The 15,377-nt window shown below is 58.4% G+C and overlaps 1 protein-coding gene across 1 annotated transcript in view; it reads right to left on the reverse strand.

Moving 5' to 3' along the window:
* Positions 1–14,723, reverse strand: part of ANTXRL (ANTXR like) — a 44,539-nt gene extending 29,816 nt beyond the window's left edge. Inside the window, exons 1-9 of the mRNA XM_062214310.1 lie at positions 14,355–14,723; positions 7,442–7,513; positions 6,116–6,187; positions 4,689–4,770; positions 4,553–4,586; positions 2,509–2,588; positions 2,369–2,437; positions 1,972–2,052; positions 1,822–1,882 (exon numbers count right to left, since the gene is read on the reverse strand). Of these exons, the coding sequence (XP_062070294.1) occupies positions 1,822–1,882; positions 1,972–2,052; positions 2,369–2,437; positions 2,509–2,588; positions 4,553–4,586; positions 4,689–4,770; positions 6,116–6,187; positions 7,442–7,513; positions 14,355–14,602 (799 nt within the window). The 5' untranslated portion in view covers positions 14,603–14,723. The remainder of the gene's footprint in view (positions 1–1,821; positions 1,883–1,971; positions 2,053–2,368; positions 2,438–2,508; positions 2,589–4,552; positions 4,587–4,688; positions 4,771–6,115; positions 6,188–7,441; positions 7,514–14,354) is intronic.
* Between the last annotated feature and the right edge of the window lie 654 nt (positions 14,724–15,377).

Raw genomic sequence — 15,377 nt, forward strand, 5'->3', positions numbered from 1 at the left:
CCCTCTTGTGGCTGGGAACCCCTGTGTGGCAGCTTTGGACAAGGCCCCCAGTTTCACAGTCAGGCCAGTGACAGCAAAGCCTGACAGGTAGAAGCTGTGGGGGAGCAGGCAGCTGGGGGCACCTGTCACCTGGGCTCAGCTCCCCAGGAAGGAGCCCCGACTCCCATCCTCTCTGCCGCCCAGACACCAAGGCCTGTGTGTGCCCAGGGGCAGAATCCGAGCAGTGCAGGGGCAGGAGCAGCAGCAGCAGCAGCAGCAGGACACCCCGGGGAGGCGGCCTCTCCCCACCCTGGTACTGCGCTCACCCCTACCCAACCTGTGTCCCTCCCGGGGGCGTGCAGGGGAGCCCAGGGCCAGGGCAGGGTGGTGGGAGGACCAGGGGCAGCTCCAGGGGTCGGCACCCAGCAGCCTCCATGCACCGAGCCTCTCACTGCACACACCCCTGGTCAGTCTCACAGCAGCGCCCCGAGGGTCCCCTGTGGACAGGAGGCAGGGCGGCAGCCCCACACACTGGGCACTTGGCTCCCATCGGGGGCACAGCCCTGTCTGTCCCCACAGCCCAGTGCCATGGAGCCTCACACCTGGGAACCCGCAGGCCAGAACCCAGTGCCCGGGCCTGGATGCAGCCGGCTGGGCTGAGCGCTGTCCCCAGTGCGGGAGGACACCCGTGGCTCCTTTCTCCCATGGACGGCAGTGGGCAAGTGGCAGCCGTGTGCCCCCAGCCTGCACAGAGCTCCTCAGGGCAACGGCCGCACCTGCCTGACCGCAGCGCCCTGGGGCAGGGGCCCAGGCTGGAGGCAGAGGGGCCTCCTTGTCAGCTTCCAGCCCTCAGGGACAGGCGCTGGCCCCTTGACCACTGGGGGAGGCGTCCCCGGCTGTCTCTGTGGGTGCCTCTGAGCTGCCTCTGTGTGTCACTAGCACACAGGTGTGAGAAGTCGTGTGTGCCCATTCTCTGTCTCCATCTACTGAGGCCATGGCCTGGGTCTCTTCCCCACTTTGTTCTCAGACAAACTCCTCCAACACCTCCCATGTCTGGGATGAGCCCTGATAGTGCGGCACGACCCTCCCCACCCCATGTGTGATACTCCATCCCCCTTCCTACTGCCTCCTTCACAGTTTTTAAATACATATGTTTTCCTAGGCTTCTAGTGAAACTTTTGGTAATGAGATTAAAACAGCAGCTTTGCACGCACACACCCATCCTGGTCACCTGCACCAGATCCTTCAATCTCCAATCACTGCATATTTGAGACAAGGTCAGTGTAAGGCACACACATCTACTCACACCATGCAAATCCGTATGAGCACTTATGTCCTAGCCACCGCTGTGCGCATGCACACCACGGGCAGCACACACACCACACACGCTATGCTCATCCCCAATTCCTGCCCTCACCCTGCACTTCCACCCTCACCTCCCATGCAACTCGCTCACAACAGGAGCACCTGCACCTTACCCTCCCTGTACAAAGACACAACGCACATACAGCACACCAGACAGCCTGCACACACACCATAGGCACACACACCACGCCCAATACGTACACACCATGCACTGCCACAGGCAAATAGCACACACACCTGGCATGTATGTATCACACACAAAGAACACATACCACCACCCCCGTACACACCTGCACACATATCTGCTACACGTGCTACATATATGAACCACACACAGGTATAACACGCATTAAGAGGGACCCCAATGGCCACCCCCAACACCAGACACACAGGGCATACACAGAACATGCATATCCCACGCACATACATGTTCCTGAGCCACACCCCTCTGTACACAGCAGGGCCCCCAGCTCTCACCGCCTACACACACAGTGGAAGGTTCCATTGAGGTGACTTCAATGCAGGACTGGCTAGCCAACTGGAACAGAGAGGTTGGCAGGGGGCCGGGAGTGAGGACTGCGCACCAGTAAGAAGACCCTGCCTCTGCTCACCGCCTGCCCCACTCACTGAGTCCACGATGTCTTTCAAAGCCTTGAATCCGTTGTCTACCCCAAACGCGTAATCCGGTCTGTCTGCGATGGCCTCCAGCTACAGGAGACAGGAGGTGGCTGGAGCTTCTCCAGCCAGGGGCCTGGGGAGGCAGCAGGGGCCCAGGCCGGGACACAGTGCCCACCCTGCTGCCTATGGTCAGTGATCGCAGGACCAGACCCTGGCTGGCGGCAGCAGCTAGCCCCGCTCACCTCCCCACTGAGAGGTCTGAGCCAGACTAGTGCTGATCCCATCTGCAATGGTATCTTTCGCTCGGCTGGAAGACTCCCCTGAGCTGGGGGCCCCTGGGGAAGCCCCCTTGGATACCTTCCCCAACAGGGCTCCACCTGCCACCTGGTTACCTGCTCTGAGTTACCTGCTCTTTCTTATAGTCCTTCACGCCCACGGTGTAAATGACCGCCCCCATTTCCCGAGCCTTTGCAGCCTGAAAGAAAGAAGGCTTTCAGCAAAAACCCCCACAGGGACCTGAACCCGGTGGCCAGGGGCGGCACTCACTTCGTCTTTAGACAACTCAAAGGGCATGGGCAACAGCGTCCCATCCGTCATGGCGATGATCATGCTGGCAACCTTTTCGTCTGCAGAGAAGCAAGGAGCAGGCTGCGGGGCCCTGTGCCGGCCCCAGGACTGCCCAGGCTGCCAGGGCCACAGCACCCAGCGTGTAGGCTGGGGAGGGGCTCCCGCACCTCATCCTCCCGGCAGACTAGCTGAGACCTCCCCCCACGCAGAGCCCCCAGCATGAGAAGGGGACCCAACACCCCACCCCCACGCAGAGCCCCAGCGTGAGAAGGGGACCCGGGACCCCACCCTCCCATGCAGAGCCCCAGCGTGAGAAGAGGACCCAACACCCCACCCCCACGCAGAGCCCCAGAGTGAGAAGGGACCCGAGACCCCACCCCCCACACAGAGCCCCAGCGTGAGAAGGGACCCGAGACCCCACCCCCACGCAGAGCCCCAGCATGGGAAGGGGGCCCGGGACCCCACCCCCCATGCAGAGCCCCAGCATGAGAAGGGGACCCAACACCCCACCCCCACGCAGAGCCCCCAGCGTGAGAAGGGGACCCGGGACCCCACCCTCCCATGCAGAGCCCCAGCGTGAGAAGAGGACCCAACACCCCACCCCCACGCAGAGCCCCAGCGTGTGAAGGGGACCCGGGACCCCACCTTCCCATGCAGAGCCCTAGTATGAGAAGGGACCCAAGACCCCACCCCCCACACAGAGCCCCAGCATGAGAAGGGACCCGAGACTACACCCCCCACACAGAGCCCCAGCGTGAGAAGGGGACTCGGGACCCCACCCTCCCATGCAGAGCCCCAGCTTGAGAAGAGGACCCAACACCCCGCCCCCACGCAGAGCCCCAGCATGAGAAGGGGGCCCGGGACCCCACCCCCCATGCAGAGCCCCAGCATGAGAAGGGGACCCAACACCCCACCCCCACGCAGAGCCCCAGCGTGAGAAGGGGACCCGGGACCCCACCCTCCCATGCAGAGCCCCAGCGTGAGAAGGGACCCAAGACCCCACCCCCCACACAGAGACCCAGTATGAGAAGGGACCCAAGACCCCACCCCCCACACAGAGCCCCAGCGTGAGAAGGGACCCGAGACTACACCCCCCACATAAAGCCCCAGCGTGAGAAGGGGATCCGAGACCCCACCTCCCACACAGAGTCCCCACCGTGAGAAGGGACCCGGCCCAGCCCCTTCTGCAGAGGGGCTCCCTGAGGCACAGCAGGCCCTTCCCCCCAGGCGGCCTGAACCCCACTGTGTGCCCCCCCCCCCACAGCTGTAGGAGCTGGGTCCCATGGGCAGCTCCCCCCACTCCTGGACAAGCACCAGCAGGTCATGGAGACAGTGTGGAGCAGCCAGACCTTCCCAAGGCCCAGGGCAGGCCCGGCTCCTGCTCAAGGTGCAGCCTGGGGGCTCCTGCGGGCATCCCTGGGCCCAGCGGTTCAGGACCCTGGTCAGAGGCGCTTGGGCCGTGGACTCCTGGGCTCCATCTGTCCATTCTGCCCCCTGCCCCAGCCCCTTTGCCTTCTTGGCACCAGTGGGGACCCACAGGGAACAGGGAGGCAGCCCTGGCTGTGCACAGCCTTCCAGCCTCCAGAGACCCGGGCCCAGGACGCAGGGGGCACTGAGGAAGACGAGGCAGGGAGGAGGAGGAGGAAGGCGTGGGCGCCAGGGGGCTGGGCTGTGTCTTCCACACGGGGTCCTCAGGCTGCTCAAGGCCCCCGGGGCTGTTCTGCTTTCCTCCCAGTGGGCCCCAGGGCAGGGCAGGCGCCTCATGCTGATTCAGACCCATGGGTGCCCATACTGGGTCCTGGTGTTTGCCCCTAGGGCCATGCTGGGGGAAGAGGGGTCTGCTCTCTGCACAGTGTGGGGCCTGAGGCTGAGAGAAGGGGAGTGGCCTGCTCCAGGAGCCAGAAGCAGGAGAGGCCCAGGGGGGACATGCACCCAGACCTCGGTGAGGCCAGGGTCCTGCTCTGTACCCCACCTCAGGACCCTTCGCGGCACGTGCCCAGGATGAAGGCGCCAGGCAGCTTACCTCCGGAGTTGGCTTCTTCAATCTGCTCGTTTGCCTGCAAGGCAAGGAGGAAATATTGGGGGAGGGCAGTGAGGGGCCCAGGAAGGCTCTTAGAGCCTGAGTCAGGGGGATGCTGGGAGCCATGAGCGGTTTGTACCTTTTTAAGTCCTTCGTGCATGTTTGTGTTTCCGGCAGGGATCACTTGCTGAAGTTTTTCAAGCCCCTTACGGATTTCATCTCTGGAAAAAAAGAAAATGAAATGGACAAATTGAGAGAGGTTGAGGGGTAAAGCAGGCGGGGGCGTGGTGGGGCGTGGTGGGGGGGCAGGGCTGGTCGGACTGGCAGGAATGGGACAGGCCAGGGGTCCCTAGGATCAGGCTCGTCCAAGGTGACAGCTGAGCGGGCACAGCCAAGCCAACTGGGGCCTGAGGGGGGCTTTGCGCCATGGGCAGAGACCCCGGCAGGGCTGAGACCTGTGCCTAGGCCGCAGAGCCTCCCCCTCCTCCCCTGGGAGCTGTGGGAGCTGCAGGTGCTGCCTCAAGCCCCCTACCCTGGCTGCTCCCAACGCCCTTCACAGAGGTTCTGTGCCCCAAATCCGAGCAGCCAAGAGGACCCTCGGCCCTTGGCTCTGTTCTGGGCCCCTGGGTGGACTCCAGGAGCAGTGCCCAAACCTCCTTCAGCTTCCTGCCAACCGGAGGCTGCCCACCCTGGCCTGGTGCCCACCGTGCGGGCACCTGCAGCCTCCCCCGCACCCAACCCAGCCTGAGGCTCGGGCCCTCCTGTGAGTCTTCCCACTTAGAGACCCTGCAGGGGCACCAGTTCCCTTCCCCCTGGGGAGATCCTGCCTCTGCCCCATGCGCCAGAGCAGGGTGTGCTGAGCTCCCTACTGGGCCCCCACAGGCCGTGGTCATGTGGAGACCACCCATCTGCCCCACCGGCCTCCCTGAATCTCAGGGATCCCTCCTACTAGTCCCCAGGGAAGGAACCAAGACAGGGGAAGAGGGAATAGTGAGCTTTCGGAAGCACAGGGTAGGTCTCTGGGCAGTCATACAGCCAGCAGCTAGTGGGGGCTGGTGAGCTGGGCTGGGGGTCAAGTTTGGCACAAAAGGCCCCTTGGTACCCCTGATGGGGCCCCATTGCTATGGTTTGTGTGTTCCTCAAAGGTCTCTAGTCTTTTGTTAACGACAATGTTAATGACTGATTCATTAAGGCGGAAGCTTGATCCATTATGGTGTTTAGGAGGTGGGCCTCATGGGAGGATGTTGGGTCACTGGGGGTGTGCTTGTGGAAGACAAGCCTCCCAATACGATCGGCTACAGCAGCAGAGTTCAGCTCAGGCCCTCTCATGGCTTCCTGGCCTCACGGCCCCTCGCCCCCTGACTGGATGCCAGACCGAGAGGGCTGCCCGATCTTGCACTGGGAACCTCCAAAGCCACGAGCTGAAATCCACCTTTGTCCTTCTTTCCCAAGTTGCTCCTCTCGGATGTTTGTTATGGTGAAGAAAAACTGATAGACACACTCCCTGGGCTCTCATCAAACCCTGCGGCTCCCTGGTCCTGCCTCTGGGTTCAAAGCAGCACCTACCTGTCCGAGGTGAGCGGCATGAGGGTATAGGCATCTCCGGAGTAGAGAATGAATGACATCCGCAATTTTGGGCTGGAGAGGAAGCATGTGATCATGAGGAGCTAGGGCGCAGGTGGAACACGGCGGCCAGAGCCAGGGAGAGGGCCTGCCCATATCCCTCCTCCCTAACCAATCCCTCCTCCTTTCATACACAAGGAATATGAGGGATTCACCAGGGATGAGGGATTCCAAGGCCTGTGGAGGTGTGGGGTCCCATGGAAGCAAGGGTGAATGGACCCCAAGAGACCCACAGGGACACACACACACTCATGCATACATAGGCACACACACATACACACTCACTTATGTGTACACACAGTACACTCACACATACACATGTACACATACACAGAAAATACACACACTCATGCATACACACAAACTCATACACACACACCCACACACTCATGCATGCATACACACACACTCCTTCATGACAGCGTGCCCCCAACTGGCTTCTATTCTATCCTCAACTTCTCTGCATCTCGCCCCCTTGCCTCCTCCCCACGCTCCTTCCAGCTCTGAGAAATCCTACTCTCCCGGCAGGCATTTGCACTTGCACATGCGCACACACACATGAACACCTGCTGCACCTCTCCTGTTGACCCTGACCCTCAGTCTCCCCTATGCACCTGCTGCCCCCACCCCGGCTCAGCCCCAATGCACCTGCTCTTGTCCCCACTCATTTGACCCAAGGTCGTCAGCCCTGCTTTCTGGAACTCCACCATCATGGTGCCACTCCCCCTGCCCAGGAACTTTCTGCAGCTCCCTGTGACCCCCATGGGAAATCGGGGTCCCTGTGGTGCTGGGTGCCAGCTGTCAGCCTCGTCGCATGGCCTCCCCTGGGCACCCCTGTCCCCAGGGCACTGCAGCACCCATGATGGTGGCCACCTCCCCGTCTCCCCCCAGCCTTCCCACAGCCACATCACCTCTCCCCGTCCCCTGCTCCTCTAGGAGTCCTTGCTGTTCACCGACCTCTCCCTGGCAATGTCCCTCAGCTCCAAGGATCCTGGTGGTCAGTCCCTGAGCCTCGGGCCTGCCTGTTGCAACCTCACCCAGCCCATGAGGTCCTGGAAGGCTCACTAATCCCCTGGCTCTCAGGATGGAGCCACCACACTGCAGCCACCCCAGGAGACCTGTGCTTCGCCCTCTTTTCCTGCAACAGTGCCCTGTGCTCCTCACCCTGGGGACTCCCACGCCCATCACATCCAAATGCAGTGCCCCCTGCTGACCAGAGGAAAAGCTCCCTGCAGCCCAGCTGAGCCTGTAGGGCCAAAGAAGTCTTACTGTTGGAATTTCTCCACCAACTGCTCCACAAACATGTAAATGTCAATCCAGTTGTTGTTCACGCTGCCTGACCTGAGAAGAAAGGAGAGGAGAGGGATGTGGGGAATGCACGGAGCGGCGGGCTGGGCAGCAGCCCTCTAACCAGCACAGCACAGCTGACCCCAGGGGTCATCCCGAAAAGGAATCTGCAGCAAGGTGAGCTTTGGGCAGAGGGGGACCCAGCAGAGCCGAATGTCTGGGCCTCTGAGGACAGGGAGCGTGGGGTCTACCCAGCGGGGCTGACCCTGCAGGGAGGGGCTGTGTACACGTGACATGGGGGAGGGCGTACAGTCTGCAAAGGCCCCAAGGGAATCTGACCTTGGCTCTTCTGGCCCCCCCGTGCCCTCAGGCTCACCCCTGCCCAGCTCTCCGTGATCCCTGGGCGACTCTGGCAGTCCTGGGCATCAGACACGTCCCTTAACTGGGGGATCCTTCTGTGCGCCTGACCCACACCCCTTCCTCACGACACCCCAACTCCACTCCCTGCCCCCATTCCACAGCCCTGCAGAGCCAGGTGGAGACAGCCCCTGGAGCCTGGGTCTCAGTGTGGCAGAAAGGGGCCCCGGCTGCCTCCGCTGCCAGCCTTGGCACCAGCCTGCCCAGCTGGCCCCGCTGACCCGGAAAGTCTCCGCCAACAGGACTGCCGGATCCCAGAACACAGTGCAAATTTCAAGACCCAGGTTCTCTGTTTCCAACCAAACTCTGCCAATGCACCCAGAAAGCATGATTACGGTACCTGCCACCTCTCTGGGAGACCCAGATGGACAGCCTGGCTCCTGGTCTCAGCCTGGCCCAGTCCCAGACACTGTGGTCATTTGGGGAGTGAACCAGCGGATGGAAGTTCTCTGTCTCTCAAATAAATATCTAAATCTTTAAAAATTATAAATGTGTGTCACTGGGCATAGAACATGTAAAGATGTGTGACACTGATGACCTATGTGACACTCAGTGTTGTCCATTGGTAGAGGTTTTGTGTGTAAGTTGAAATTAAGTTGGTAGTGATTCAAGTGGATTGGTGTAACTTTAGGATGATACACATGATCCCCACAAAGTCATAAAGAAAATATCTATAATAGAATACACCCAGAAGGAAATGCTAGGGGAATCAAAATGCATCATCACAAAAAAAATCAACCAAACACAAAAGAATAGACATGGAGTGGTAGAAAAAAGCTCATATAGGAAAAAACAGCAAAATGGGAAAAGCCAGTCCTTTCATAAAATGACCATTTAATTGTAAATGGATCAAACGGTCTAATACACACACACACAGAACGGCAGACTGGATTTAAAACTAAAGGGGAAAGAAACCTAGGATCTGACTAAATGCTGTGTACAAGACACTCATTTTAGATCTAAAGGCACAACTAGGTTTAATGCAAACCTAGGATGGAAAAACCTAGGATGGGAAAAGATTCTGTGTGCAATCAATGCAAAAAGGGGCCTGGGGGGATGGCACTAACACGAGACAAGATGGAAATCGCACAGAGAAACTGATACAAGACACAGAAGGACGTTAGGTACTGTTGGGAGGGTCAATTTGCAAGGAAGATAAAACAATTACAAGCAAATATGAGCCAAAATCTATGAAACACACATGAACAGAATTGTTCTGATCATTCCAGATCAGCTGAGGGACAACTTCAGTACAGAAGTGACAGGAGCCCTGAGCAGCACAGAGACTCCAAAAGCCACAAGAGAGAGAGGAGAGGCCTGCGCTGTGGCATAGTAGGCAGTGCCAGCATCCCATATGGGCACCGGTTCAAGACCTGGCTATTCCACTTCCGATCCAGCTCTCTGCTATGGCCTGGGAAAGCAGTAGAAGATGGCCCAAGTGCTTGGGCCCCTGCATCCTTGTGTGATACTTGGAAGAAGCTCCTGGCTCCTGGCTTCAGATCGGCCCAGGTCTGGCTGTTGTGGCCATTTGGGGAGTGAACCAGCAGATGGAAGACCTCTCTCTCTGCCTCTCCCTCTGTCAGACTGTAACTCCTACCTCTCAAATAAATAAATAAAAGAGAGAGAGAGAGAGGCAAAGCACGCTGCAGCTACTACTCCAGCTCCTAGCCAGAGGAATGCCATCTTGCTGAGCAAAGCTAAGAGGAAAGTTCTGGAACCCCTACCATCACTGCAGGCCACAGCCCTGACTGCAGGAGGAGACCACCGACTCACTGGCTTCAGATCCACTCTCAAAAGCTGACTGGGGTCTGGGCAATGACTTTGCTTAAAAAAAAAAGAAAGAAAGATGGAAAAGAAACCCTCATTGCTTCCCTCTGCTCCTAAATCCCCAGGCCTGACCCCAGCTGCCGTGCTACACCGCTGCTAAACACCATTCTTCTAAGGGGCCAGCAAGCAGAAGACCCGAGAACTGGAGCCCAGAGGCTTCCCCATGTAGAGAGCAGGCCGCTCTGCATCCCAAGCTGCAGGATTCCTGGGCACTGGCCCTGGGGCCACACTCTCTCTGCACGCTCTAGGAAACAGTACCCCCTCTGCTTCTCAGAGCTCACAGCCAGCGGCAGCTATGCTCAACCCTAGAGGACCAGACCCAAGAGAGTCCCCTTCTGCATTAGGGCTTGGGGTGGCCAAAGCACAAGATGCAGCACCACCCTTGCATACCCCATGGGAGCTGGGGCAGTCCCTTCTGTGTCCTGCAGCTCTAGGAGTGTGGATGTTGGTGCTACAATCCCCTGGGCACTCACCTGTGGGAACAGGAGCAGCCCTGTCTGCATTTCTCTGCTTCAGGTTGAGGGCTGCCAGTCCACAAGCCCCAGCATAACCAGCCCTTGATCTGTAAGATCTGGGTAAAGACCCCACTGCACCCTGGAGTTCTGGGACTGTGACTACTGGTTCTTTACGTCTCCTTGGGGCCTGGAGCAAGGCCCTATCTGTATTCCTTTGCTCAAGGCCTGCACCTGCTAGTGCACAATGCTCATATAATGTGCAATCATTATCTGGTACCTGGGTAGGGTAGCCTCCAAGCCCTGCGGCTCTGGGTTGGCGACTTTGCTCCCCAGGTGGCCGTGGAGGGCCCTCCCAGCATCCCTCTGATCCAGGCCTGCAGTGGCTAGTGCACAATCACCAGAAGAATCTGTGATCAATAGTTGGGACATGAGGCGGGTCCTCTCCAAGTCCTGCAGTTCTGAGATGGAGGTCACTGGAGCTAGATTCCAGAGTCCCCAGAGTTCTCCCTATGGACCTGGGGAGGATCCTATCTGCACCCCGCTGCTCCGGACCCACGCCTGCCAGTGCACAATCCCCAGCATGACCTGCACATGGAACAGGAGACCTGGCTAAGGTCTCCACTGCATCTCTGGGGCTGTGACTGGTTGCTCTTTAAGTTCTAGGAACAACTGTGCATGTCCTGTGGGAAGTGGGGAAGGCTCTGTCTTTGTTCCACTGTGTCAGGCCCATGGTTGCCATTGTGCCATTTTCAGCACAACCTACACTTTCCCTGCGGGATCTGGACAAGGTGCCCTTCCTGTCCTGAAGCTCCAAGACTGTGACTACTGGTACTGCAATCCTTAAAGACACAGAAACCAACCCTGCAGGACCTAGAGAAGATCCTACCTGAATTCCACCACCTTAGGCCAGCACACAATCTCCAGCGTAACCTGTATTTACCCCATGGGACCAGAAAACATCCCCGTCACTCCCCAAGTGTGCACTGGGGTTTCTGGTGCTATACGCCCCAGTATCATCAGCTCCCACCCAGCAGGATCTAGGGAAGGTCCTATCATCACACAGACCCACTCACCAGCCGCGTGGGTTTGGGTAGGCAGCCTCACCCTTCTCTTACCCAATCACACAGACCCAAGGCCTCTGTTATCGGTGTCAAAAGCCCCCAGCATCATTCAGATTGCCTGGTGGGACAAGGCAGCAGCAACCTCTGTGCCCCACAGAGCTAGGAATGTGAGCACAGCCATCACAAACCTAAGTGTGATCGCACCCAGCTTTCCAGACACTGAAGATACACACTTTTGGAAACCCATGTAAAATAATCTCAACAGGCTAGACCAACTTGAAGGAAGAATTTCGAATCCTGAGGACAAGATTTTGAAATAACCCAGCCATACAAAAATAAAGAGAAGAGTTTAAAAGAATGGCAGGAAACCTAGGAGACATACGATATACCATTTAGTAAAGAAACAATCATTCTAGGGATCCTTGAAGGAGAAGAGAAGAAAACAAGGTATTGAGAATGAAATAAGAGTTGAAAACCCAAGTGCCGAGAGAGATAAGCATATTCAGATAAAGGACGCGCAAAGGATCCCAACCAAAAAGCCCCTCTCCAAGGCATATTATAGTCCAACTGTCAAAAAGTAAGGACACAGAATCCTAAAGACAGTGAGAAAAATGCTGAGTTACATACGAAGGAGGCCCCATTAGGCTCACGGCAGCCTTTCTAGCAGGAACCCGGCAGGGTAGAGGAGAGAGAGACAATATACTCAGGGTCTGAAAGAAAACAACGTCCAGCCAAGCATGTTACAGCCAGTGAAGCTGCCCTTGAGAAATGACGGATACATGGAGTTTCCTAGACACCTGCTGGGCCCTCCCCTTGTAGTGCAGGGCACCGCCTTCTAGGATTCCCTCTTTGGAAGACCCCTGTTTCAGCACCACCCACCCCCACTCGGATTGTCCCCAAGGATGCTCATTCCTCCTCACTGGACACAGTGCTTCCTCCTGTGATCGGCTGGTCACCTCTGTCCTAACCCTGAAGTCCCAGCATGGCAGGTGCTTTATCTACTGCTCTTCCCTGTGTCACCCTCCAATGCTGGGCAATGACTGGCACTGAGGAGCTGTCCAGAAAGCCTTCCTGAACAAAGGAATGCATCATGGTGGAATGAATGACCAAGGCCAGCTCTCCCCATGCATGCAAGGTCCCAGAGGACCCTGGAGGTGCCTGGCCTGAGCCCTGGCCTAAACGCATTGAACCCCAAGCAGGGGCAGAGGCGTGTGCGAGGGGAGCCTAGGGCTGTCGCCTCCGAGCCAGCATCAGGGGTCCCTGCAGTGCAGGGAGCGCTGGCCAACACTTCTCCTCACCTGGTAGCTTGCGTCACACTCATTGCACCTGAGCCACAAGCTCTCCCTTCATCTTCATCACACCTGGCAAGGTGGGAATGAAGGTACCCACCTGTCCGATGGGGACATTGGGGAAGAGAAGGGTGAGGCTGCCTGTCCAAGCCCACGTGGCTGGTGAGTGGAGTCTGGCTGACTCCAAACCCGCTGCCATTCTTTTCCCAGGAGCCACAGAGCAGCCACGTTCCACATCCACATCTAGACTGCCCGGAAAGGGGTGCCTCACTCTCCAGCCCTGAGACATAGCCAGTCTGGGGAAGGCAGCTCCCTGGGATAAGGATGGGCTACCTCTCTGGGGCTGAGGATGCTGCTGTGGTGTCCCACAAGACTTCCCCAGCCCCCTGTGGCCCACTCCAGCCTCTCACCTCTGACAGCCTGGGCTGGGGAGCAGGGATGGGAGGGAGCTCCCCTTTGTATCCTTAGCACCTCCTCCTACCACCTGTATCCAGCAGGCACCTACCTGTCTGATGGGCAGGGATGGCAAATGTCAAAGCTGGCCCTGAGGGCTGAGGGGTGCCCTGTAGAGCAGCCTCAAGCTTAGAGCCTGCTCTGGTGGACAGGGGACCTCCCAGCTCCAAAGCCAGGCCCCTTCCCTCATGTTGCACCCATAGCCATGCGCAGCTGCAGGAGCCAGGCCTGGCACCCAGCATGGAGGAAGCCTAAGGATGCCTACAGGGCTAGGGGTGATGAGTGGGGACCTCTGGCTCAGGAAAACATTTCTTGGTCCTTTCCCAATCCTTGACGTCATTATCCTTGGGAGAAAGAACAGGAGACCACCCTCCCACTTTCGGACTTGCGGCTGGCTGGAAGTTAGCTTTGACTGACCTTGGGGAGTTTCAATTTCACCAACCAGAAGGGCGAGATTGGAACTCTCTGCTGAGAGGTCTAAAATGCACAGTAGTGCCTCCGCACACAGCAAGTGCTCAATGAATGCTGTTGTATACTGCACTAACTGTGCTCAGAACCCTTTCCCATGCAAAACAGGGCTGAGCTGGGCCTCAAAGAGGAGCCCTATGCAATGGGTGGAGGGTACCTGAGAGGACCCTCTCTGGAAGGGCTGGTCCAGCAAGGCTGTCAGTGCCCACAATGCCCATGCATCCTCCATCCCGGGTGCCCCTTGGCAGCCACCATGCCCCTGGCTGTGCTAATAAGCAAGACCTGGGGAGGGGCTTCTCCTCCAGTGGGCAGGGGGCTCCCATCACTGCTGGCTTTGCTTCAGAGCTGCTGGGCTGGGCCCACATCCCCCAGTCCTCTGTATCCATGGAGAAAGAGGACGCCCAGAGGGACTCCGGCGTGGACAGTAGAAGGAGCCACAGCCCAGGAAGCCTGAGCTTGGTCCCCAGTACAGCCTCAGGGCACGGCACCCAACCCCAGGAGCTCACAGATGGAAAAGCACCTTCTCTCCCCCACACCCCGGGAGGGGCCTGAGGGCGCCAGGTGTGGGGTAGAAGGACTCTGGGGACCAGGAAGTACTGTGTGAGCAGTGACACTGTTCACGCCCAGTAGAGGAAGTGCAACTATCTCACCGGGTGTGCAGGCAAAATCCCAGTGAGCTCCAGAGGGCAGCTCCCGCAGCTACTTCTTCAAGGGAAGTGGGATCCCAAGATCCAAGCCCGGTGGGTGGTGGGCAGAGAACTACCTAGAATGTTTTCCCACCAAAACACAAGGACCAGGGAAACGGTGGCCAGTGAATTCCTCCTGCATCAGGAAACACACAGCCCGGTCTTGCTTCTCCCCTCGCAGAAGTCATGTCTCTTTGTTTTCTGGCCACCATGGGGACAGGCCAGGAAGGGGTACTCACTTGTCCAGGATTATGTAGAGGTCGAAGGATCCGTGGCACTCCTCCTCTGCTTGGCGCCACTGTGGCTTCCCGCCAAGGCCCTGGCGATGCTGGAGGAGTCTGGACCCCATGCCCAGGCGCTGGAAGAGTTTCCAGCCAGGACCACGGTATGGGTGGCTCCCTGCTCTAACAAGTGGTGGGAGCAGCAGCAGCAGCAGCAAGAAGAAGAAGAGAGGGAAGCCAGGTGCACAGGGACTGTGGCCCCCCATTTTCTTGGCTGTCCCTGGGACCCCACTTGCTCTGCGTGCTGAGAGCCCTGGCTGCCTGTGGCCGTCTCAGCCACCTCCACCTGCTCCCCAGGGATCTAGCCCCTCCTGCCTGGCACCAATGTGCGCTGTGTCCTCCTCGTGGCACCCGCTCAGAGCACAGGAACAGGGGCAGCCGCTGGCTCCCAGGCCACCTGCTGCCAGCTGCCCACATGGCCCTTGCCCCACCCAGCGGGCAGAACTCCCGGGGGTTATGACTGATGGGGGGTTGACATGGTGACTTTGTGACCTGCGGCTCTGCTCAGGGCCCTGCACGTGGCAATGGCAAGTGGGAGCTGTAGGGTCTTTGGTGGGGGTGGGAGAGCAGGTGCCCAGTGTCCCCACTCCAGCCCCTCCTGGGTGGCCAGGCCTTCGCTGACCATGAGAGGGCAGCTGGCTGGCAGCTGGGAGGGGGAGTGGCCAGCAGGAGAGTGGGCGGGGTCCCCAAGTTTTTTTAACAGGAGTGAGATACTCAAGATTATCCAAGTAAATCTAAAATAGACGTCTCAGAATGGGCAGCACTAAACGACACGGCTCGGCCAGCATCGGGCGTGGGCACCGGGAGTTTGGTGCTTGGCTCTCTGTGCTGTGCAGTGTCTGAAACCTCGGCCTGCCTGCAGTCAGAGGCGGTCACCACTGATTTGGTCCAGCTGCCTTCCCAGCAGCACCACAGGGCTCTCGGCTCCGCCTCCTTCAGGACGCGTGGTCATGGTTTTCTGTCTGCACCTAGTAATTAGAT

Source organism: Lepus europaeus, chromosome 17 (genome assembly GCF_033115175.1).
Source record: "Lepus europaeus isolate LE1 chromosome 17, mLepTim1.pri, whole genome shotgun sequence".
NCBI lineage: Eukaryota > Metazoa > Chordata > Mammalia > Lagomorpha > Leporidae > Lepus > Lepus europaeus.